The sequence below is a fragment of the Protomyctophum parallelum genome, assembly GCF_964188405.1.
Source record: "Protomyctophum parallelum genome assembly, chromosome: 13".
Taxonomy (NCBI): Eukaryota; Metazoa; Chordata; class Actinopteri; order Myctophiformes; family Myctophidae; genus Protomyctophum; species Protomyctophum parallelum.
The window spans coordinates 21,874,415-21,900,588 of NC_139708.1; the positions used below are offsets into that span (position 1 = coordinate 21,874,415).

Here is a 26,174-nt window from a genome sequence, read left to right on the forward strand (position 1 = left end):
AAAGTTTCCTTGCCTCCATCGCAGAGCTGTGCTTTGCTGCAATATGTCAGCCATTGGCTTCATACGGACAGGTAATTTACTGCAAAGACTCGTAATTTGGCTCCCTTGACATAAGCTCTATTATCAGCAACCTCTGTGAGGTCCTCCCTTTGTATTCCTACTCCTGCCCCTGCAGTATGCTGCATGTGAATACGATGAAGACATAATGTTCCGATGTGCCAGAGCCGTGCCACAAAACATGCCAAAATGACACTAAACCGAAAACGTTGGATTCGGAAACAGGACATGTATAACTTTGAAAGTGCCCTAAAGGTGCGCCTTTTATCTGAATCACGAATCATTAGCTAAAAGATCCCCTTGTAGATATGCAAATTATAGGTTCTCATGAGGAAATGTTTTATCATCAGCCGTTGATCTCGTTCACCAAAGGATTTCACACTACCGCTAGCAATAAGCTGTGTGCCGAAATTGGCACACAGCTTTCACAGTCTTAAAATCAAACACGTTTGTTAAGAGTATAGGTAGTACAGTCAAAGGTGATGCTAAAAGGATAACACAAAAAGCAACGGGGCTTGTTGTTTCCATCTTCAGTTCTCAAGAAACAAACAAGACAAGCTCTTTCAAACTCTGTCAGAGGACAGCTCACCTAATACAGCTTTTCTCGGCTTGAACTGGTTCAAAGGATTGACTAAATTGAAAAAAGGACTACTCTGCACCTGGAAAGAGGATTAATGAATAAGATTAGTAGGAAGAGTTCCAGTCAAATGACAAAAGCCTGACTGATTTCTGTATATTTGTGTTGTCTCACTGTTTCTCAAGTGGCCCATATCTGTGGCCCCTCTAAAAAGATTGAAAGAGTTCAAGTGAGTAGCAGCTAGGCATAGCTGGACAAGAAAAAGGTGTATCGCTCTGAAAGAGACAAGACCATTGTTGAGGAAGTTGCCTAATGACAATGGTCAAGGTCATATGGCCTACTGGCAACATGCACAAGCGGAAATACAGTGCTGGTCGGTCCAGTAGTTTGCGAGATTAGTCGACAACACACAATTACAATAACAGACCATCTTCTACACGGCTAGCTCCATATATGTGCCATGACATAAAAATGCATGTAACTTATTTAGATAGCTCGGATAGCACTTTTTTTCCCCATTTGGTTTTTCTCTGCCCCCAGGGCACAGTAGAGTATACAGGGGATTTTCAGTAAAGCAATTATAAAATGGAGCAGCCTTCTAGATGAATCTATAGCTACACAGGATGTTGATGGAATATAGAGGCCAGGGTAAAAACAACTGGTCTTCCTCGCCCACCCTAATGAGCATGCAACCTCAACTTCTGTTGACAGGTTGTCTAGACTTTTTCCAACAAAAAAAAACCCAACAACAGAGCTTAAGAGAATACCACACAAAGGAACAGACTATAATGAAGTGCTGGACTGCTAACAACAGAAACACATTGACATTTGGCATCTTAATACCAGCAGTGATCAGAGTATATGTGACATATGAAGGCAACACGTGTACAGCTGCACACTCTTTCAGAGTTAAACACTCATTTTTTTACACTCACATTTTACAGTGTGGGTGTGATCAGGTCAGGGTGACACTGATGGATTGATGCAAACTGGGCTGAATACGGACAGTATTGAGTGTACTTCTCTGTATCTCTACATACAGTACATTACTGTACTGTACAGTTCTTCCTATTGTTAGACAGATGCTAGGTTCTTAGATTCCTTATGATTCTTGATGACTATTTTATGTATTTGATGTGTTGTTCTTGCTTACTGTAAATCGCTCTGGATTAAGCGTCTGCTAAATGCCTAAATTGTAAATGATAGAACAGCATACAATTATTATATTGCATACACACTATATTCATAATAATTACACCATCAAATGACATTTTGTGATTTGTGATATGATTTTCATGTCAGATTGTTGCCAGTTCATTTTAGAACTCAATGATGCCTTTTATAATTCATTTGTTTTTAATATGTATTTATTTTTTGGGGCGCAGGGGTGGGGGTAGTTTTAGCTTTATTTAGATATATAAGGCAGGAAACTGAAGGCAGTGAGGGACCGTGAAGTTCATGCAACACAGGTCTAACCTTCAGGTCATCAACTGGTGTGCATCAATGCCTTACAAACATGGGTGATTTTCACCCAGACAATTATATTTTTGGAATTTTCATAATGTTGCTGATGTCTGCAGGTGGGTGGGTCTTTCTGTACCTTCATGATGCTCAGTGACATCATAGAAGGTAGGTTTGTTTCGCAGCCTACATCCCTGTTTTTTACTACAGGCAGGTGTTTGGGTGAATTTCACAGATTCTTCACTGGACCATTCTCACATGTCCCAGGAATGGGTGGACCAAAGGAGAAGCTCCCAGCTCCATTAGACCATTATCTGTTTTGGGGGAATATTTAAAAGAATACCCACATTTTTCACCGATTTCATTTTTGGCGAAAAGTCATGATGAAATATTAAAGAAGAGTAGGCTTCCTCAATTTGCCATGTATTGGCAAATTGACAAAATGGATGTTTAGTGTTATAGCCAGGGTTAAAAGGAATTTATAAAGACGGACTGGAAGGCTTGCCAATGCAGTCTGAATCCAATACAGACAGTGATGAGCACTTCACTACAAAACCCCATACCACATAAGGGCCATCCAAGGTACATTATCAGGTCATTAAAATGAAATCCTTACCATGTGCCACAATGTTGTCGTCTAACTTGGTCAGAAGAACTCCAAGAGCCAGAGGTGTCCGTTAACAAGCCACTGGAAAAGTGGATAGAGATAAAGATACTTTAGAATGGAAAATGGAACGGAAACCTTTAGACTTACAGGATCACAAACTACTGTACAAAAGTATTCAAAGACTGGGGTCATACCTAAGGACATAGAATAAAGAGACACTGAATAGTTTATAAGTTATTCAGTATAGCTTTCAAGACAACTTCTTTCTTCATTTATGGGGGGGGGGGATCTGGAAGGGAGACACGCCTTGGTTTAATCAGTGCAAAACCATTTCTATGAGTCTTTGTTGAGTGTAAAGACCAGATGTAAGGGTCCAAGAATTGGCCTCATTGCCCATGCCCGAGCGGAGCTTCGCTCAGTGTTGGGCAGCACAAAAGCTGATACTGTCAGACAGAACTGTGATTTAGTCCCACACAACAGGGACTGTTCTGTGTTCCCAGCTTGTACTTTTATGCTAAATCAAATTGACCCTACATTATAGAGTGTCCCTTTTGTAGCACTCCTCGCTGATTCAAACAGATGAGAGCTATATCAAGAATGCAGACCCCACTGTCTGGCAACTAGCTAAACAGACTGTCAAAGACACTGAGCTAAATGAAAGAAATCAGAACAACGCGTGCAAATCCTTCATTCTTAATTTCAACAAAGCAATTTGTGTTCAACTTCTGTGGTTCTCGGCATGAGTGGGACACAGACCATATCCTGAGTGATATCCAAGAGGCTGAAGTGAAATGTTGTCCAGCAGCCGGGGAAGTGGTTTCACCAGGCTATCTCATGGTTCCAAAGTAAACGTGAGAAACTGACACACCCCTTCGATGCATAGCCTACGTGATGCATTGATAATCACAATCATGACGACATGCCCAGAAGAAGACCAGTTGACCAAGTTGTAATTTACAACAAAGGTAACTTTTAATTGCTCCTCGTGGCTTGCCAAACGTCTTTAGAGATGACCCAATTAATGCGATTATTTGGGTTTTTTATATCAGTTTATATTTTTTCCATATTATTTATGATGGAATGCATATTAGGTTCTGATGCTAATGTAGCTAGCTTATCACATTCACATCTAAGAGCAAAACATTTATCATTATTCGTGGGCCAATTATTTCCAAAGACAATTAAGGCTAAGTTATCATTGACAAATGATCAGTTTACCTGTCTGAGTCTGACCAGTGAGTGCATGCGGTCATTAACGTTAAAGGTATATTCAGTGATTTCACTCAAAAAACCTTAGGTTTCGTTTTTGGCTGTGGGACCCAGCCTTTCGTCCAATCAGGATAGAGAGTCAAAAACGAAACCTAAGGTTTTTTGACCCCCAGGGGTTAACTGGGGACAGGGAGGAACTCCTTATATGGCCAGCACACTCTATAGTAGGGAGGATTATCACAACAAAACAAAAAAATAAGTGATATTTGAATTAAGTGAAATCACTGAATATACCTTTAAAGCTGCTCCTCTGTTGCTCTTATTTGGCTTGTAAAATAATTATTAAGAATGAATACAATAGCAAGTTGTTGCTGGATCATGTTGCTGTTCTCTTCTCTCTCTGTGTGACTGAACTACTGAAGGTTAATTGTGCCCAACAATTATTGTAGACAGTGGTTTCCCCGCATGTTCTTTTTCCCTCGTAAAATGACTCTTTTCACCATTGCATGGTTCGCTTAACATGTCCACGTGTCATTTGTTTGGTTCGCTTTACAAAGTCCTGTGTGAACGCCGGTGTCATGCTCGTAGAACGCAGATATATATTATGGTACCACGCGTAGGGTGCATGTGCGTGCACGCTAGAACGCGGTCCCCCGGCCTAATGGGGCCTATAGATTCAAGAGAAGACGCACAACCGATCGCGTCACCAGACTTCCCAAGACGCACCAACTATACCCAGTGCCAGTGGTCTAGGTTGGTAACAAGACAACTCACCCCGTTTCTGTTTTCCTCCCAGAATTTTCCCCAGTGAGGGATGGGAAAGGAAAGGTACTATGTTTACCCAGGGTAACTGGACTAAGCTCAAGAACTTGTTGTCTTGTTTACAGCCAGGCTCTAGGTTTACTGGCGCCCCCTCCACCTATCTTCACGCCGTCAAGTACCGTGCCGAATCAAATGGATACTACTTTGCATAACAACAGGACAGCTTTAACTGTTTTTACCTGAGCGCACGTAGCCTATACGGTAAGCATATGCACACAGCAGTATAGGCTATGGCTCCAGTAGGCTATACTGCGTCTGTGTTCTGTACACAAGAAGATGCCTCCTCCTCCATCAAAGAACAGATTAATTCGTCCAAAGCAAACTTTTAGTTTCGCTAGTGGGCAAGTACTAAATTATTTTCGCTCTATATGCCACCAAAATGTGGAACGCCCTACCAACAGTCATTAAGACATATGCGAATCCCTTGACTACTTCAAAACCGCTCTCAAAGGGCACCTACGGACGGAGGGACGGCTGCAATTCGAAACTGGCCCCCATTCTGAATCCCCTCTCCCACCCCTTTTCCCCTCACAGGGATATATCAGCTGTTCTGTGTGCATGCCGCGATGCGCACATGCACACGCGTGCACATGCGCGTGACGTCATTAAAACGCTGTGGTACCAGTAAAAAAAAAAAAAAACATGACACCACTGCCAGTGTAGCCTGGCTAATAAGCCAGACTGATTCGGTCATGCCCAAAACAGGGATTCCAGATTTAAAGTGGTTGAAATATGTTTTGGGTGGACCACTGGGGTATAGAATTGGGGGACTCATAGGAACAGACTGACAACCAGGTATAGTCTGGTGACCACCCGAGAGACAGCCGGAATGTTGACGGCACCCGGGTGAGCAGTATGGGCTAGCGCCCCAGCCTGTGTCCTCTGTGAGGAGGAAGCAATTAAGCCCAACAGCCAACAGCCCTTGGTGAGGCCCTTAGGAGGGCCATGCAAGCAGCAAGCGGAGCCGCAGCACCATTTCCCTGCGGAACCATTGCCCACCACTCCTGAATGAAGTGTCTGGTGCTGGGACTCTGGTGCAACCCACAGGTCCCTGGTGAGAGCAGGAGTGGACCTGGTGAGACGTAGGAGGGGCCCGGACAAGAGACAACCCACAGAGCCTAGTCCTTCCATGCGCCAGAAGTGTACCTCCCAGCCCTGGCAGCGTAGTTCTGGAGTAGTTCCAACGGATTGTGTGGCCCTGGTTTTGCCCTAGTGGGACTGATTGAGGGTAGCTACTGGGACGTAAGTCGGGACTTGATCACCCCGGCTGGGTCACCTGAGTGAGGGGTATGATGTTGGAAGACCCGAAACCCCGTTGACCACAGGATACATAATACTTCCCAGGTGCATCCATGCGATGTATTTTTTTAGTTTTTTAGGTATAGGGGGAGCTCTTGAGAATAATCGCAAATATTACATTTTCTCAAGTACAGTATGTGTATCTTAATTCTTAAAATACTTGCATGATTTGGGCTTGTGAATGAAGTGTTTGAGCAAGCAGCAAGTTGGTTTGAGTATATCAGTAGTTTATTAAAAATGGAAAAAAAAAATTGCCATGATAATTGGATAGAATGTAACATACACTTTGTACTCCTAATTTTAGATAATGGTGATAAACCGTGGCAGTTCTTGCAACTTCCTAATACAACCTAACTTTAGTAATACCAGTATTCTTGTTGTAGTTATAGGCTACTGCAGTGCACTCTAGTGGAAGTTGTGAAAGGCATCATTTGCAGTAATGTAACAGAAAATATAAAATCTGCTTGCCTGACAGATACTGTAATGTATCTTTGTCTGCAAACGTGCAGGCTAACATGCAGTTTTTAATACAAAATAATTATACCACACACTTGGACAATGCTATGCTGAACATAGCATTTAATTTGTTTCAAAATTGAAAATTGAACTGAACTGAACTGAACACTAAAGGTGAAGGCGATATAACAGATGTTTTATGAGTCTCCATTTAGATTTGTATTGCTAGGGTGTGGCCTTTATGTTCATTTAATTTGACACCTACCGCAGTGAACCGTTACTGTACTGTACATACTGTAAATTAAAATGGCTTCTCAATAGAAATGTTGATTCCAGAGAACATTGCCGCCTAGCTTCAGGTTCAGGGACCACTTATAGCATTCACTTATTGCCATCAGACTATGTAGGAGAGCTACCAATTGTAGTTAGAAGACCTGAAAACTCTTAGTAACATAGTGAGGAAGAAATCATATGGTTGATTATATCTGACCTTTGTATTTTGCCATCACTTATGATACTTGTAGGCTATAATACATCATATTTGGTAGCTGTATGGGCCTAGCCTAGATGTCTCCACTGAGCCTAATTAATAGTTTATGTTACAGCCTATCTTGTTGGCAGCTAGAGTATAACTATGATTTCTGCCCTGTGCTGATTGGCTGATTGATCCAGAATTCCACGACAATAGTTGAGAGAGAGAGTGTTGTTTTTTTAGCCAATGGGTTCCCAGATTGGTAGTACTATAGTAACATAAGAGGCAGTATCTTGAACTTCTGTGTTTGACTTCTCGATCTGGCCACAGCACATGGTCAACTGACAGACTATCTGTACACCACAGGGAATGGGCACTACAAAACTCAATCAAAAACAAACGTGCATGGTTCTATGTTGGAATACGGTATTCATTCCATTGTTCCAATATGCATGTTCCCAGCAGCTAAACATTTGCAAAATGTTTTGAACATGCATCATTATTATCCATCCATTACTTTACAACTTATTTTGATTTATTTTCCCTTGGGTTGTCTGTTGTTTTTCCTGTATTTGTGTTGTATTGTATATAGTAGACAGTTGCAGTACATATACTTGTAATTAAAATGACTACCGGTAAAAAACATCTACGTGAAATATTTTGTCAGCTATACATAGATGTATTGACTTCATAAATGGATGTTAGCATTTTACATCCAGACTCCCCAATATTCTTACAGCATTGCTGTAAGTGAAGACATAATTCCCACCTGTCGACCTGGTGGAGATGATTAAATGTATATTGAATTGATGATATACACAAGTATCCCTGTATTCCTGAGTGCCGGTGCAGTCAATTATCAGCAAGATAATACTACTTACATTCCTGACATCAGACCAGCCTTGAGTATGGGAAATGTTGGGTGTCGGGAGGATTTAGCTGTGAATTTCTTTATATCTCTATCTCCATCTACCTCATTTGAAATACAAACATTTTTGCAAGGATATACAATTACAATTAATTTCAAAGAGACATCTTTTATAGGACAAGCTGTCAAAGTTAAATCAAAACCCTTTCATCCCTCACCTTGTTATGACGTTGCACTCAGTACTGTCAAAGGATATGAAATTCATCCAAAGTATTTACCAAAATGATGACTAAACAACAGACACAAATTGCTCAGTTTATTCTTTTAACGTATTTGATGTGGGGTCCATTTGAAGTTGGGGATTACAGGACTTTCTCGTAGATGACCACAACGGAGTGCAGTATATCATATTATAAGTACTGTTTGGATTGGACTGACGCCATGTTCTCATTGTTAAAACAACTCTATCCCACTCAGGCTTTGATGGCCGGTATTTCCGTCCCAGCTGGTCGCAATAATCCCTTAAAAAGAATATAATCAATCCTCTTCAAATCCCCTTCTAAAGGTTGTCAGGCCGTTCGTGTCCGGACACTAATCATGTTAGTTTTCTTTATCTACCGAAATAGCTGTTGCAAAGGCTTTCACAACAAGTTCCATCAAGGGGAATATTTAGCCAGCTTAGTTTGGAGATGCACAGCTCTACATACGGACTACTGAATTGTCTCTGATGAGATTGTATAGATCTTGTTTGAATAAACTACTGCATCTAGTATGTTCTGCTAAGTTTGAATTTGCAGGATTTTAAATCAAACTGTATGGTTAGCTAACTTGCATACTGTATATGGCTAACATTCCTCCATTTATAATAGTTTGCATAAGTATATTACATATTTAATTGTTGTAAAAAATGTGGAAGTGGCTTTTGATATACAATATTTCACTGGTATCAGTGGAAAATATGGCATTTTTGGGGGGTGAATAATTCAAACGGTTTATATTGCAAATCTGCCTTTACCGTGCCTCAGAAAAAAAGTATTTAAGAAAACTGTTCATTGTGAAAAAAGATTGAGCCTTTTCATACACGCTTGTGTTGAGTTCAGTTTGCTCGGCTTGAATATGAAAATGCATGGCAGCCTTGGCAGCATTCCTGGCATGGACTTTACTGAGTCAAAACATGACATTTTACGGTGTTGGATGCTAAATATAGTTCTGTACGGCACCTTGTACTAATGAACTTATCCATGATGTGCAATAGGTTCACATATAGCAGCTTAACCACTACGTGCCCATGTAAAGGGAGAGGGATTTGCACCTAGGACAATGATACGATATAAAAAGGGCCTCTACAACAAGCCCAGCCAAATCAACTACTGTAGGTAAGTCTGCACAGCACTCACAACATATGGTGACAGTGTCTATCACGATGCGATGTATTTTATGTCATGGTTAGGATTAAGTGCATGTGTATTTGTAAATGTTTTGTTGTTGTAACACAAATTACCCAGACAGGTTTGGACGATTTGGTGATATTGATATTTTGTCTGGTGCACTAAGTAGGTGAGTTCACTCATGCCAGATGTCCACTATATATGAGTGAAGTAATACAAAAAGAAGAAGATGATGATGATGATGATGATTCCATCTTTGACACAGGAATAGAAAATGAGCACAGACGGGGAAATGGCCATCTTCGGGCCAGCCGCCCAATACCTGCGTAAGTCAGAGAAGGAGAGGATTGAGGCTCAGTCTCGTCCCTTTGACAGCAAAGCGGCATGCTTCATCAGCGATGAAAAAGAGCTGTATGTGAAGGCAGAGGTCCTGAGCCAGGAGGACGGAAAAGTCACTGTCAAGACTCAGGATGACAGGGTAGGCCTGCAGTCTGTAGTGGATGCAGAATGTTGGTTATTCTATATGTGAACGTTCATGATGTGTCACACCATACAGTATGTGCCCCCCAGGGATTCCTCAAGAATCCCCCAAAAGGGTTCCCCAGCTAAATTTATTTTGCTATTTTTTACTTCATGGCTATTAAAAAAAAATAGGATGATTTCGAAAATGTCATCACAACACAAATTATTTTTAGATTGGGGCCCACGGCCTAGCAGGCTACATATCAACTTGACGTGAAAACATTTGAGAATTAACCGCTGCTGCTGTGCACATGATCATTTTTACACATTGTGTGCAGTGATAATTATTGCTTCATCTTATATAATATATATATATATATCATAAAAGACTATCATGTTTTTGTTTCCCTCCTAGACGGTAACGGTGAAGGAGGACCAAGTCCTCCCCTTGAACCCACCCAAGTATGATAAAATTGAGGATATGGCTATGATGACCCACCTCCATGAGCCAGCGGTCCTGTTCAACCTCAAAGAGCGCTATTCAGCATGGATGATCTATGTAAGTCATTCAGGGAGCACCGGGACAGTTGTACAGTTGGTGGTTTTACTTCCATGACGGTCTGACATTACGGCTTTTGTAAGGGAAAAGTTGAATTGTTCCCGTACACTTGGGCGGGTGAAGTCAGTGATTTGCAATTGCATTTCTTATAACTGAGAAATGCACCTGCCTTTCCTGTCTACATGCATCTATAGCTAACTAGGGCTGTCCCGATCACGTTGTTTTGCTGCCGATCCGATTCCGATCATTTGATTTTGAGTATCAGCCGATCCCGAGTTTTCCCGATCCGATATTTATATTTTTCTATAACACTATGCCATATCATAATAGTACAATATCCCAAATCACAGACAATATCCAGTCTAATATCATGATATGGATATAATATTGATACTAGGGATGTCCCAATCATGTATTTTTGCTCCCGATCCGATCATTTGAAAATGACGTGATAGGCCCCGATTTCCGGTCACGTGATTGGATTGGGACAACCCTACTCACAATAATAATAATAATAATATACGATTTATATAGCGCTTTTCTAGGTACCCAAAGTCGCTTTACAGAACAGAAGTAAAAACAATTTTATTAGAAAAACTAGTTAAAAGGTTAAAGAAAAGTCAAAAGTGGACAAACAAGAAGGGTGTGAGTGTGTGTGTGTGTGGGGGGGGTTAATGTAGGGAAAGCCAGTCTGAAAAGGTGGGTTTTGAGTGTGCTTTTGAACATTTCGAAGGTGGGGGCAGCTCTGATGTGAGTTGGGACTTGGGAGTGAGTTCCACAGAGAAGGGGTGGCCACTGCGAAGGCCCTGTCTCCCCAAGTTCGTTTGTTGGATTAGTGGAGTTCCAGTTACAACATTTACATTTACATTCACACTTTTGCTCATATTATTATTGACATGGCCACATGTGATGCCAGGCTTTAAGAGGTTATAACTTGCCTTCCCTATAGACCTATTCTGGGCTGTTCTGTGTGACTGTGAACCCCTACAAGTGGCTCCCAGTCTACAACCCAGAGGTGGTCCAGGCCTACCGAGGGAAGAAGAGGATGGAGGTTCCTCCTCACATCTTTGCTCTGTCTGATAATGCATATCAGTTCATGCTTACTGGTACGTCCATATCCACCAATGTCCAGTATAGGTATTTTGGTTTTATAGTCAATAAATATGCCTAATCTTTCTTTTGACAGATCGTGAAAATCAGTCTATACTTATCACGTAAGTACAGTTATTATGTTCCCAATAAATAATTTCAACAACATATATGGTCCCTGTCAGGCAGAAACCTTGTATCTCCATATTTCATATAAATTGAAGCACTATTTTTAATTCTTTGTCATGACAATGTTGTGCAAATGTAGCAAGAATAGGCAATCCACAACGCATTGTGATGCGACATGTTGTGAGCTTGCATATCTGCTATTTTCACTATTTTCTGAAAACTTTGATTAAAAAATAAATCTTCACCCATAATGACTCAAAATAGGGATGCCGGCCGGGTTGAAAGTGGTCTGTGGCTTTTATAGATATTTAACAAGAGCTTGTGACTAAATGATACACTACACTGGATCCATTGGAATACATATACATTAACAGGTTATTTTCCCTATTTCCTGAAAAGTAACTATGGGACATAAAGGTTTTCAGCCTGACAGTGTCTCTGTAACAGTATTATAATATTATAATTTATTTAATTAGATTCTCTGTTATGTAACAACAGCCAAAGGTTAAAGGGTTAGTTCAGATTTTTTGAACTTAAGTTGTATGAAATACTTGCCATTAATATAGTGGTTGCAACTGTATTAATTGATTGCCCGAGTCCCGTGGTGGGAGTTGTGCTGTGGTTTTGGTCAATATTAAGTAGTTCCGGTCATTTTGTGGGGGGCACTGGGGCCACGCAGTAAAAGTAAATTAATCCACAAAACTAACGTAATTTGTATTGTTGACCTATTTCTAAAACAGTAGCGCGACTTTCGTTCAACTTTGACCCCTCTATCACATGGAACTATTTTTTGGGCGTAGTGATATGGACACAAAAAACATAGTTCCGTGTGATAGAGGGGTTAAAAAATAACGAAAGTTGAACTAATATTTTAGAAATAGGTCAACAATACAAATAACGTTAGTTTTGTGGATTCATTTACCTTTACTGCGTGGCCCCCAGTGCCACCCACAAAATGACCGGAACTACTTGATGTTTCACCAAAACCAGAGCAGAACTCTTACCACAGAACTCTGGCAATCAATTAATACAGTTGCAACCACTATATTAATGGCAAGTATTTCATACAGCTTAAGTTAAAAAAAATCTGAACTATCCCTTTAAGTTGAAATGTATAATTTCATGCTTATAGTGGGGAATCTGGAGCGGGGAAGACTGTGAACACCAAACGGGTCATTCAGTACTTCGCGACAATCGCGACAGTGTCTGGAGACAAGAAAAAAGAGACGGCAAGCAAAATGAAGGTGGGCTCACTTCGGCTGACGTCTGAATGAGTACAGTTTATGTCCATGCAGACATACAGAGTGTTATTTAAGTCTGGATACATCAGTTTGCACCCAAGATTTTACTGTGTTGTTCTTGAACCAGGGGACCCTGGAGGATCAAATCATCCAGGCCAACCCTCTGCTGGAGGCTTTTGGGAATGCCAAGACTGCGAGGAATGACAACTCTTCTCGCTTTGTAAGTCTGCATAAAATGTTAAGATCCATCCATCTTCAACCACTTATCCGTAGTCGGGTCGCGGGGGCAACAGCTCCACCAGAGTGTTCCAGACTTCCCTCTTCAGATCAATTAGTGACTTCCTCCTGGGGGATCCCAAAACGTGCCTCAAGGACCTCCCACCAGATGCCCGAACCACCTAAGCTGGCTCCTTTCCAGGCGAAGAAGCAGTGACTATACTCTGAGTCTCTCTTGTGTGACTGAACTTCTCACCCTATCTCTAAGGGAGATGCCAGCCACCCGTCGAAGAAAACTCATTTTGGCCCCTTTTATTCGCAACCTTATTCATTCGGTCATGACCCACACTTCTTGACCATAGGTGGGACCTAGGACGTAGGTAGGACCAAAGATTGCTTGGTAGACAGAGAGCATTGCCTCTCTCTTGTTACGATTGTACACTAAAATGTTTTTTTTTGTTTTTTATAACATGGTCAGTAAGATGTGCTTCTGTTGAATAGGGCAAATTCATCCGAATACACTTTGGTGCAACTGGCAAACTGGCATCTTCAGATATTGAAACATGTAAGTTTTGCTTTCACGTAAATTGATCATCTCCATGCTAATTGAAATAATACTCAATGCTGGCATGTTCTTATAATTTGTTGATATACTTTCTTGTATCTTTGAAAGATCTGTTGGAGAAGTCCAGAGTGACATTTCAGTTGGGAGCTGAGAGGAGCTATCATATCTTTTATCAACTTACTTGCAACAAGAAGCCTGAACTTATTGGTAATTTATCTCTCTCTCTCTCTCTCTCTCTCTCTCTCTCTCTCTCTCTCTCTACATTGCCTCCAGTGAGTCGGTCGGTGTGAGCTTGCCACCATTGGTGTGTGAATGTGGGAAGTGAGGACGATGGCGTCAACTGTTCGCCGCTTCACCTCCCAATGTATGAATGAATGAACCATTGTAAAGCGCTTTGAGCACTTGGAAAAGCGCTATAAAAATGAAATTCATTATGTGTCATAGAGACTAAATACTCATTGCTGGCTGTTTGAATACAAAAAAGGTCCCCCGGAGACGGCCGGTGGTCCGTGGCCAGGCGGGATATTATTGCTTATAGCAGCTTTAATGACCATAGGTGAGAGTATAGAACGAAGATTGCTCGGTAGACAGAGAGCTTTGCCTTCTGGCTCAGCTCTCTTTTCAGTGCAGTACAGTGACTGCATTGCAATACCGCCCCTGCTGCTGCCGTTCTCTGGCTGATCTCCTCTACGCCGTCCTCCCCTCACTCAGGAACAAGACCCAGATATTCTTAAACTCCTTATTCACCTGGGACTGCCCAATCTATCGGTTTCCTGCTGAGAACCATGGCCTCAGATTTGGAGATTTTGAATATCAGGTTTTTCTTTTATTGTTTTAATTTTTTATATAACCATCTCTTCTCTACAGTACATGTGAGGTTGTTCCTCCTTAAATGCACATCACATCATCAAAACATTATTTATACAGTGAGTGCCTTTCAGGTCACCCACTGACACAGATCACCCAAGGACACCTAAAGGGATATTTCACTTGAAAAAAACGTCATTATCATTCTGGGTGTGCTGGGTCTGGGTTTCCGAGGCTATTTTATCATCTACTCAGGGTTATGTGAACACCACAGACAGTTTTTATGTTGCTCCATTCAGTATTTAGATATTTGATATTCTTTTTTGCTGCCCCCTACCTATACAACGACGAGGTTTCTTTAGAAAACCAAGGTTTTGTCAGGTGAAAAGAAGCAGCTTGGACTCCTCATGCATAGAAGGAGGCATGAGGTCAGTCCGCTGCCCCCCCAGGTTGGCAACCTAATAAGGGCTGGGCAACCTCAGGTTGAAAGCCCGGTCCCAGTGGAGAATGGTAGCAGCCTCGGGCTGATATACGCTATCGGGGTAGATGCTTAGGGCAGGCCTGGTATGTCCAGGGCATCTAGACTCAGATGATTACACATGGTTTAATGGCCTACGTCTAGGTTATAGTATGTGGCAAATGTTGAGGGAGAGGACCAGCTCGCTGCGGTGCAGACGTCTTGGATTGGGACACCCTTACAGAGTGCCCAGGATTCTGCCATGCCTCTTGTGGAGTTAGGTTTGATGGTGACCTTGGTTGACCTGTCATCGAACCTCATGCACTCTGGCGAGGTCGAGAGGGGCGTGTAAGTCACTGACCCTTTTAGCAGTTGTCAAGGCAACTAGGAGAGCTACCTTCAGTGTCAGGTTCTTCAAACTAACTGTTGACAGTGGTTCGAAGGGGTCCATGGTTAAGGCCTTCAAGACCAGGGTTAGATCCCAGGAGGGGACCAAGGATCTGTTTACCCTGTGTTCCCTTCGTACGCCTTTAACGAACTGTTTAACCAGAGGGTGTTTCCATTCCGTCTGGTTATCAAACCCCACATGGCAGACTGAGATTGCTGCCAGGTTGTTTTTGACTGAGGAGAGACCCAGACCCCTGTCTAGGAACTCCTGTAGGAAAGTCAAAATGTCCACTACTGACCACTTGGGTAGGCCGTGTTGCGCACCACTGCTCGAAGACACGCCATGCCGTATCGTAGCGGGCCCTTGTTGACTGAGCCCTTGCCCTCTGGATTGTGGCTATGACATTCGGAGGGAGGCCTACGTCGGACAACATCACCCTCTCACGGGCCAGACACATAAGTCTAGGTCCTCGGGGCGAGGGTGGAAGATCTCCCGACCTGCTTGAGTGAGGAGATCCGCTTGAGAGGGAGTTGCCACGGTTGGTCGTAGAGGATGTGAGTTATTTCCGACCTCCAGACCCCCCAGGCTGGGGCTACTAGGAGCATTGTCAGGCCCTGAATCCTCACTCTGTCCAGAGTGGGGGGGGGGTGAGGGTCAGTGGGGGAAATGCGTAGAGTAGGCCTCTGGGCCATCGGTGTGACAGGGCGTCCAGTCCCAGCGTCGATGGCCCCTCTATCGAGAAGAAGAGAGGGCACTTCGTGTTCCCATCTGTGGCGAACAGATCCACGTCGGGTGTCCCGTACTTGCTCCAGATCTGTGTGACTACCTGTGGGTGTAGAGACCAGTCTGAGTAGCGGAGGGGTCCTCTGGACAACAGGTCTGCTCCTGTGTTCAGAATACCGGGGACATGACATCCTGTGATGGACAGAAGCCGAGAGTCGCTCCATAGAATGAGCTCTCGAGCTAACTGATGAAGACCTGAGACCGCCTTGTTTGTTTATGTAACACATCGTCGTTGTGTTGTCTGTTCTCACCAGCAAGTGGCAGCCCTGTATGAGTGGTTCGAATTGCCTCAGTGCGAGGAAAACCGCCATCAGTTCCAAATAGTTGATGTGGGAGGAGCGTAGGTCGTGGCACCCTCTAGCGTGGCTCCCCAGCCGGTCATGCTCGCGTCTTCTGAAATGATTGTCCACCATTGTAGGGCTAGTATTCAGTGTGACGTCACTTTTACCCGTTGGTGGCGACGGTACATAGGTACACCTTAGAGTATATATGAATAGAGAAGGCACCCAGAGGAAACCCTGAGGTGAAATGGACATAGTGGCCGAATGAAGGTATTGCAGCCTGGCCCCAAACACATGAACGCGCTGGTCCGTTGACTATCATTGTGCACGTTCACAACGGCAGCACGCTCGTTCGCGTTCGCGCGCGTTCGCGCACGTACAACGGCAGCGCGTTCATCCATCCCAAAATGCACTCTGTTCCTACACGAAAGGAGGAGTGAAATCGCCTCATGCGCTTTTGAACAACTTAATGCAAGTGGATGGGAGGAGAACTCGGGTGTCTTCTCTATTCATATATACTCTATGAGGTATGACATCGTATTCATCGTAGTTTCTCTCCTGGAAAGAAGGGAGCTCGTCATAGTCGACTTCCCCCTCTTCAATACCAGCCCAGTCCCTAATGGGAGCTGTGCTGCGTGGTGGGGAGGGGTCTAGGCGGGCTGCCATGGTAGTAGAGACCGCGGTGCGAAGACGAGGCTTCGCTATTGGCCTGGCGGAGCGCTCCTCCACAATAGCTGGGATCTCATGGCGAGCCAGCCACTGGGTGTAGAGCCTCGGGGTTCACCTGACGGGGTATCAGAGGACGAGTGCTGCTAGGTGTTCTTGGCACCGCTTTTGGTCTGGCTCCATAGGCTTCGGTGGCCCTGTCTGCGGCTGCCTGGGAGGAGACTGTGGCTGTAGCGTGGCTACGAGGAGCTGGTATAGGCCGCTCCTGAGTGGGGCCTCTGGCTGTGCGAGGCAAAGCTGGAGTGCTACGTGCCAACGGACTGTAGTCCAGCTTCTGCCTCGGTCTGGCCCGTGGGGGTTCCTCGGTGGGACTGGGAGCCTCATAGGGCCAGGGGTCCACGTAGGGTGGGTCATCTTTGAACTTATTTTCTGTAGAATTCTACGACGCGCCTCAGCCTTCCTTGCAGGTGGTTGAGGTCCATTCTTCTACATTTAGGACACAGGGAAATGATGGAACCAGAGAGGGTGTCACGGGCATGCTGCACGCCGAGGCAGTACAGACATACCTGATGTTTGTCGGTGCCTGATTGTGTTGCCGCATACCGGCACAGCGCATTTCTTCTGGGGCAGTAGAGGAATGTCTCTGCGGCGGCGTCTAGCTGCGGCGGCGGTCAACTTTGACGGGGAATACATGCTGTCGCTGGTAGTCTTCCGTCGAGAAGGGGGCCAGGAATTAGCTAACTTTGTGAAAGGGCTTCGGTGGCCGCGAACGTGAAGAAAGCTAATTTGCTAAGGGCTTCTAGGCCACGTAGCTAAACTAGACCGGAAACGGGCTTCGGTGGCCCAGTAAAACAGCAGCTAGCTAATGTCGAAGGAGGAACCCTCGCTAGTTAACCACGGCTGCGGTGCTATGCTAAAGCTATGCTAGCGAGTAACAGGCTTCGGTAGCCCCGGAACGAGCTAGCTAGCTAATAAAGGGTAGAACCTTCGTTGAGGCTGGAGCTATGCTAAAAGTAGCGGGCTTAGGTGGCCCCGAAACAGTGTAGCTAGCAAAAAATAAAAGGTAGAGCCTTGCTAAGCTAACTGCTTGCGCAGTGCTAAGCTATAGCTAGCGCTAGCCTTTACTCTGAATTGGCGGTCTTTCGGAATGTTCTGATATTAGAACTTACGTAAACCGTGGAGCTTTGCGAAAAGTTTCTGTCGGAAGAAAGTCTAAGTCAGGGAACCTTACGGTACTCGAGTGTGTATCTTGTCCGGTTTCCAAGGTATAAATCGCCCAAAACACTTGACTCGTAAAACAGAAGCCTGTCCTTTCAGCTCAGCAGAAAGAAAGCGAATGAAGACGCTATGACGTAGGCGCTCACTAGATGCTTCGAGAAGCAGGGCGTCTGACGTCATCGCTTAACTAAACCCCAGGGGCGTCCGGGAGGGGGAAAAAATATATCGGAGTTGGAACTAACGAATTAATAAGTACTGTGGGAGTTCATTAATGAAGTTTTCTGCCCTTTTGCTCCGCAAGGGAAACGTCCCATAGAGTGAAGTATTTTGTGAACGAATACTTAACAAAACCCATTGTAAGTTCTTGCTCCATTGTAACCATGATACATTCATTGAAAAAAAACTTCCTTTTTTCTATTGACTGAAATTGTCCTAATAGCAACCAACAGTTTTACCCTATAGCAACAGCATAGTATATCCTAGCAACTGCCTATTTACCCTAGCAACCACCTGTTTTACCCTACCAACCAACTAATTAGACCATAGTGACTCCTGCTTTACCCTAGCAGCCACCTGTTTTACTGATTTGATTATTAATAGGCCTACAACATTAACTACCCCAAAGGTTCTTAACCTTTTTAGGCCGCAACTCCCCAAAATAATCATATTTGAACTGACTAGCTTTTGGAGTTGTAGGAGATGAGGCATTACATCTGGTTTGTCTCGGTTCCACTGTCTGTTCTTAAAGGGATAGTTCAGAATTTTTGAGGGGCGCCAGCCCCTCCTGTATACTTACTTTACTTTCAAGTTTCAACCACTGGCTATTGCCTAATCTGTGTTGTCATTGCAAAGGTTTGTTTGTGTGTGACATCACACCACAGCTGTGCTCAGCCTATGAAAAGGTCAGGGCAACAGGTCAGTAATTCGTTTTCATCATTGAAGTCGGAGACAGTAGTTTAAATGCCATAGGTGTATAGACGACATTTGATGGACGACAGCACGGACGACAGCATGGACGACAACATGGACGACAACATTAAGAACAAAGTTAAAAGAGAGGTGTATGCCCAGGTGGTCAAGATGTTGGGCGACTGCTATCTGGAGGCGGCATGCTCCGACGGGGAAACGCGCCGGTGCCACATCAATAATCAGCTGCGCAAGAAGGTGTGCCTCGACGACCAGCTGCACTTGAAGGTGTGCATCGACGCCACGGATATAATCCTGGTGAGGCTGTGGCCAGATGGGCTGAGGAAGGGCGAGGGCTCGGTCCACTGCAAGTACAACTTGGAGGAGGCGAGGAGATTGAAGAAGGACGGACGGCTGCCCAGGAACTTCCGCATCAATGAGTCCATGTCCACGTATAACAGGAACATCAGGTTATTCTGTCATGCAGAGGTGCGTGACTGCTTTAAATCAGATTCCTCTGACTCACGTAAAGGTTCGATACAGTTTAACAACGATGTGAAACATCGACGGCGACATGGACGAGGACAAGACAAGACTAATGGGTAATATAAAGCTGAGGAGTTAAAGACCCTTAGGTCACATTCTCACCTAATACTTCGGTAGACTCAGATCCGTATGGGCGGGGAATTGGGATTATTGCATTTTTAATTGGCTGGGGTTTGCCTTCACACTGTCATTCGCAGCAATTGGAAACGCAGCAGAGGGGACCTTTATCAATGTGTTCCATTCATAAACTATAGCCTACACAGTGAAATCTATGGTGATAAAATTACACTCATAACGTGCATGTGTCGTGCCGTCTGGGACCCCCCCCCCCCCCCCTCTCTCTCTCTCTCTCTCTCTCTCTACGCACGCAGCCGCCACACACTGTTCTTTTGGGCATGGAGGCACAGCGCTGCATGAGCGCACTGATATAACTCCCCAGTCCCACACAGTGACAGCACTCCATGTTTACGGCACGCACAGACAGACTGAATAGACTGAATAACTGAATATTATGTAGGCTATAATACACTGCAGTGTTTTTATGTGTTTTCTTAAGCAATTGATTAATGTACACGTCCTCATTTCGATCAGGGCTTCAGTCTCCTTATTCGACCACGTCTATCCACAGTAACGGGACATCTTTGCGCTTCGTAAAATATGCCTTAACCGTCTCCAACTGTGTTCAGCTCCTCACCCGCCACATTATGTTTGCTTCATTTCCTTTATTTACTGCGGATGGCATTCACACCTGCACCGAATCGTAGTCAAGTGCGATTCGAAGCGAAGCAAAACCCACGTTTTTGGGCGGAGTAAAATGCGGTTATTTGCTGCGCATTAGGATTCGAATGAGCCTTCACACCTGCCAAACGAAGCGCACTTTCTGACAATGCGCAGCAGGATTCGTTTTAATCGCAGCAAAGCTCTCTGGTATGAATGCGACCTTAGTGAGTGTGGCTGCTGGGAGCGTCTGGGCGAAGCGGCCCTACTCCAGGGATAGTAGCAGGTAGTGGAAATGTGCTACAAAGAAGACCAAGAACTACAACAAGCTCACCCTACTCTACCTCATCACCGGCAACCTGGCCAAATTGCACAAGATTATGGATTACTTCCGTCTGTCCTTTTTTCTCTCTACACCTGTGGTTTTCAACCAGTGGTCTGGGGGGACCACCAGTGGTCCTTGAGGAGGTTCCAGGTAATCACTCTTGAGAGTGTAACATGAAACCCGAATGGACCCTGAAGTCTCAAGCCTGCCTCTTTCACTCACATGAATGAAGATTCAATTAACTTGATTGTGTTGATTTCAGATATGCTTCTCATCACCACCAACCCCTATGACTTTGCCTTTATCAGTCACGGGGAAATCGCTGTGAAGAGTATAAATGATGCGGAGGAGTTGATGGACACTGATGTGAGTTTGACTCAGCGAAATGTGCTGGCGTTGTGTGTCTGATCTAAAGCACATAATTCAGCATTAATTTATCTACTTAACGAAACAGGAAGCCATTGATATTCTGGGCTTCACTGCTGATGAGAAAATGGGCATTTACAAGATGACCGGTGCAGTGATGCATTATGGGAACATGAAGTTCAAACAGAAGCAGAGAGAGGAGCAGGCGGAGCCTGACGGCACAGAGGGTGAGTTGTCTCTTAAACTTTGTATTTAATTGAATTGTCTATTAGCCTTTTAATTGTGGCTCCACTTCATTTACATCACTGATTTCACCCATTTCCTGTCAGCCTATCAATAGTGTCGCAGTGTCGCCCCCTTTCATGACGACGCCAGGCCCAGGAAATGATTCCAAATGCATGTTTCTCATAGACATTTCAAAGAGTATTGATTTAAAGACGGTTACGCCGCGAACAAAGCCAACTCGAATTGTGACAAATGACAACAAACACAATATTTTGGACCAAACACAATACCAAACAAATAATTACAAAGAAGAAAAACAACAAAAAAACCTGCCGTTTTTTTTGGGCCCTGGTAGGTGGGTGGGACTGCAACGCTCTATAAAGGTAGAAAACGCCAAAAAATATATCTTAAATTAAAATAAGTAGTGAAAATATAGCCTGGCTTGGCCAGCCTTATAGCGGGGATTCACTGAAGAGGAAGCGTCAGTGAATCCTTGCTATAGTCGCCAGGCTAGTAGACAATATATATGCTCTCAATGCAGCGCGATGTGATGTGCACTTGTAGATCTGCTTTTTTCACTAGTTTGGGTCCCAGGCAAATGTCTAGTCTCTCTTTTGAGAAAGTTTTGGGAACCACTGATTTGCATCATAAATACAACCACCTGACAAAAGCACAAACCTACAGTGCTGTACTATTCCAAAGAATCAAGTGCTTTGATATTAAGGATTACACTTTCTTTCTTTTTTTTTGTCCAGAAGCTGATAAGGCAGCATATCTGATGGGTCTGAACTCTGCAGACCTGCTTAAAAATCTCTGTTGTCCCAGAGTTAAAGTTGGAAACGAGTACGTCACAAAAGGACAGAATGTTCAGCAGGTAAGATTACTCAGAATGCAATGATCATCATTGCATTAGCTAAAATTATTATTATTATTATTTATTTTTTTCTCCCTTTTTATCACTTTCTTATTGCCTTTGCTGCTTATCGTTTTGATCAGTAACATATCATTGGTCAAATGTTCCGCAGTGGTCTCTGTGCCTTTATGAGCCTCGTGGGACAGGTTAATTATTAAATACTTAGTTTCGTACTTAGGTACCTACCCTAGGGGACACGGGGAGAACATGAGTTTGCATGTTCTCCCCGTGTCCCCTACGGTAGGTACCCTCACAAAAAACATGCAGTGATCCTGGTCTCTAAACTGCCTCCCCCTGGCCAGCCGGGGAGCGTGATGGACGGGAAAGGAACTGGTCGGAATAACGTGTTCCTTCCATGTCAGGTGTAAAGGAGCGACTTGGACACTCATGCATGAAGGAAGTATGAGTTCAAGTCTGTTACTCTCCCCAGGTTGGCGGAGGGTGTGTAGAGCCCAGGATCACATTAGATAATTGACACAGGTGAAAAATGGGTTCCAAAATCGTGGGATAAAAATTATAAGAGAAAAAATATATAAGCTACTTAGTTTTCAAGTAATTGTGCAACCCTAATGGCCAAAATTGTTTCATGTTTCTAGGCCTTTGTTTATAAGTGATTTAAAGTGAAGACCTCCTTTCATTCTCTTCTCTTTCTAGGTGTATAACTCTGTTGGAGCCCTCGGTAAATCAGTCTACGAGAAGATGTTCTTGTGGATGGTTGTGAGAATCAACCAGCAGCTAGACACAAAACAGTCTAGACAGCACTTCATTGGTGTTCTGGATATCGCTGGCTTTGAAATATTTGATGTACGTGCTGAAAACTGTGTGCACAGCTCATAATGCACCTGATGGCTTGATGAATAATGTTAATGAATACTGTATTATGATGCATGCTTCCTCAGTTCAACACGCTGGAGCAGCTGTGTATTAACTTCACGAATGAGAAGCTGCAACAGTTTTTCAACCACCATATGTTTGTGTTGGAACAAGAAGAATACAAGAAAGAGGGGATCGAATGGGAGTTCATTGACTTCGGCATGGACTTGGCTGCCTGCATTGAGCTTATTGAGAAGGTATGTACTGTAGGTTAACGATCACGGACGTTACAAGTGGCAATATCTTACAGAGTAAGTCAAATTAAAACGGAAGGAACATTAAGCCTTGTACCGTTTTCTGATCATTAATGATAAACTCTTGTTCAAATAGCCGATGGGCATCTTCTCCATCCTCTATCCCAGGGTTCCCCAATTCATTTTCCTCAAGGGCCATATTTTGACTAGGGTACCAGGCTGGGGGCCGAGTCGGCACGCGCGAGTTCGAGGTCTTGCCCTGAAAATACATTTTCAAGGCAAGACCCCATTTGAAAAGGACCCCCAGTTTGACATGCAGAGCCTACTGACCCCCATTTAATGCCATTTATATCTGGGACCCCCCCCCCCCCCCCCCCCCCCCCTTTAAAAAATAAATCTTCCAGGGGCCACAAGGGGGCGCTCCGCGGGCCGCAGATGGCCCGCAGGCCACTAATTGGGGAACCCTGCTCTATCCCAATATGTTACAGTCGCTTTATCTCAGAGATGACTTTATCTCAGAGATTACTATATCTCACTTTTATACCTACGGTTATGTCCAACAAGCCGATGGGCATCTTCGCCATCCTCGAGGAGGAGTGCATGTTCCCCAAGGCGTCGGACGTTTCCTTCAAGAACAAACTGTACGACCAGCACCTCGGCAAGAACGACTGCTTCATGAAGCCCAAGCCTGTGAAGGGCCGGGCGGAGGCCCACTTCACCCTGGTGCACTACGCTGGCACCGTGGACTACAACATCGGCGGCTGGCTCGACAAGAACAAAGACCCGCTGAACGAGTCCGTCGTGCAGCTGTACCAGAAGTCCTCGGTCAGAATACTGGTCATGCTGTACGCTAGCTTCTCTGGAACAGATGGTAATGATGAGGTTTTTCAATTATGAAAAATAAATCACATTTATAATTCTGAAATGTATCACTACGCTAATACTTTGTCATGTGTTGATGCGATGCGAAAGTGTGGTCTATCGTCTCTATAGCCAACACCAACTCGGGTCGCTGCCCTCCACACTCTCCTATCTAACATCAGGTTCTTGAACTCTACAGTGTTCTTAGTTAAGCTGTCGCGCCGCAGTGCGTCTACGTAGGTGGTGTGCTTCTTGCCCCTCGTGGCTCTGCCCTGGGTTGGCTCCCATAGAGTCAATAGTTAGTTCTGGCACTTCTGGGTGCCTGACACAGTGCCCTGCCGGCCTCATCCTTCTCTCTCTGACTTTGTCAGTGACCCGTGGTAGGTCTAACCTGACTTTGCCAGATGGGGGCGGTATTGGGTGAAACAATTTTGTGTAGCAAGCTTCTTGGATCTGGCAGCGTCAGGTTATGGTAGGTCCCCATGTACAGGTAGGTCCACATTTCTGATGCGGTCCGTCCATGTGACACCTATGGTGCCAATTATAGCATTGTTGTGTAGACTCCATCCAGGGCTGTTTCCTGTTGTGCTGTAAGGGCCCATGTCTCTCAGCCCCATACAGAGTACTCATGTGACAATTTGCAAATGTCGCAAGAATAGCCGATCCACAACACATTATGATGCAACATGTTGTGAGATTGTAGATCTGCTTTTTTCACAATTTTCGGAACATTTAGAAAAAATCACACCCGTGTGAACTGAGTGGTGCAACTCCCGCGCCCCCCCCCCCTCTCTCTCTCTCTCTCTCATTAGCAGGCAACAGTGCAACACTATATATCTCTCTCTCTCTCTCTCTCTCTGTTTCTGGCACAACAGCGCCACTTTTGCCCCTACTGGTACTCATAGTATAGTATAGTATAGTCCCATAGGGACATTGCTGTGTGGTTGCACCATTCAAAAAATCAGACCAGTCTGAAGTGAGTGGTGCAACAGCACCCCCTATTGGTACTCTAAACATAGGGACATAGGGACATAGGTTGGGACATAGGGACATTGCTGTTCTTTGGAGTGGTTGCATCACTCAAAAAAAGAAAAGAAAAAGAAGACGGGAAAATAATGTTTAAAATGTTCACCCATAATGACATGCCCAAAACACAGGTTGAAAGTCTGAGTTTTTTTGTTGTTGATATTTAACCAATTGAAAATATTAAGAGCTTGAGACTACACTGGATCCATTGTATGTACTTCTGCTGTACCAGAAGTCATCAGTCAAAAAAACTGGCCATGCTGTACACTAGCTTCTTTGTAACAGATTGTAATTATTTTCAATTATCACATTTATAATTCTGAATTGTATCACTACACCAAGTGAATATTAATGGATAACATGGGGAAATGAAATGAGCTTGAAAGTAGGATACTGTATGTAAATTAAAGCATATTAAATAATGAAATATACAGTCAAACATTTTTTGCAGTACTTAAAATCAAATCAATCAGTTCAAACGGTTAAGGTCACTCCTTGAGTATGATCGTTACAAGTTCATGGACTCAAAAAGGAACATTGGACATAGTTTTCATTAGCATAAATAATGCACATCAATACAAATTAATGTGTTAATTGTTTTTCTGCAGAAGCACCTGCAGGAAGCAAGAAAGGCGCAAAGAAGAAGGGATCATCTTTCCAGACAGTGTCAGCTCTGTTCAGGGTAAACCACGTTGACACAGTACATATTATGAACATTGCACATGCACTACATTGAAATAAATACGAAAGTAAGTTTAGAAAATAAGGAAAAGCTAACTGAAATGACTGTTAAATGAGTCTTTTTTCCCCCCTATTTTCCCAGGAGAACCTTGGCAAGCTCATGACCAATCTGAGAACCACTCATCCTCACTTTGTACGGTGTTTGATTCCAAATGAGTCAAAGACGCCAGGTCGGTTTGATAATCACCTCAGTCGGATAAAATCCATCCCGTGAAAGAACATGCAGATCAGTGTATGTTTTTAACTTCATGAATCATTGCAGGAATTATGGAAAACCATCTGGTTATCCACCAGCTGCGCTGCAACGGCGTGCTGGAGGGCATCAGGATATGTAGAAAGGGATTTCCCAGCCGAATAGCCTACGGGGACTTCAAGCAGAGGTACTTTGGCATCTATCTATATAA

At 44.0% G+C, this 26,174-nt stretch overlaps 1 protein-coding gene across 1 annotated transcript in view; it reads left to right on the forward strand.

Moving 5' to 3' along the window:
- Nucleotides 1-9,490: 9,490 nt before the first annotated feature.
- Nucleotides 9,491-26,174, forward strand: part of LOC310868545 (myosin-4-like) — a gene marked incomplete at both ends in the record, with an annotated part of 32,404 nt that continues 15,720 nt past the window's right edge. The window contains 17 exons of the mRNA XM_083779005.1: nt 9,491-9,694; nt 10,094-10,237; nt 11,187-11,343; nt 11,424-11,451; nt 12,588-12,699; nt 12,824-12,916; nt 13,414-13,477; nt 13,586-13,684; nt 20,834-20,937; nt 21,026-21,164; nt 21,918-22,036; nt 22,730-22,879; nt 22,975-23,145; nt 23,707-24,013; nt 25,638-25,711; nt 25,853-25,940; nt 26,033-26,150. Of these exons, the coding sequence (XP_083635131.1) occupies nt 9,491-9,694; nt 10,094-10,237; nt 11,187-11,343; nt 11,424-11,451; nt 12,588-12,699; nt 12,824-12,916; nt 13,414-13,477; nt 13,586-13,684; nt 20,834-20,937; nt 21,026-21,164; nt 21,918-22,036; nt 22,730-22,879; nt 22,975-23,145; nt 23,707-24,013; nt 25,638-25,711; nt 25,853-25,940; nt 26,033-26,150 (2,171 nt within the window). The remainder of the gene's footprint in view (nt 9,695-10,093; nt 10,238-11,186; nt 11,344-11,423; nt 11,452-12,587; nt 12,700-12,823; nt 12,917-13,413; nt 13,478-13,585; nt 13,685-20,833; nt 20,938-21,025; nt 21,165-21,917; nt 22,037-22,729; nt 22,880-22,974; nt 23,146-23,706; nt 24,014-25,637; nt 25,712-25,852; nt 25,941-26,032; nt 26,151-26,174) is intronic.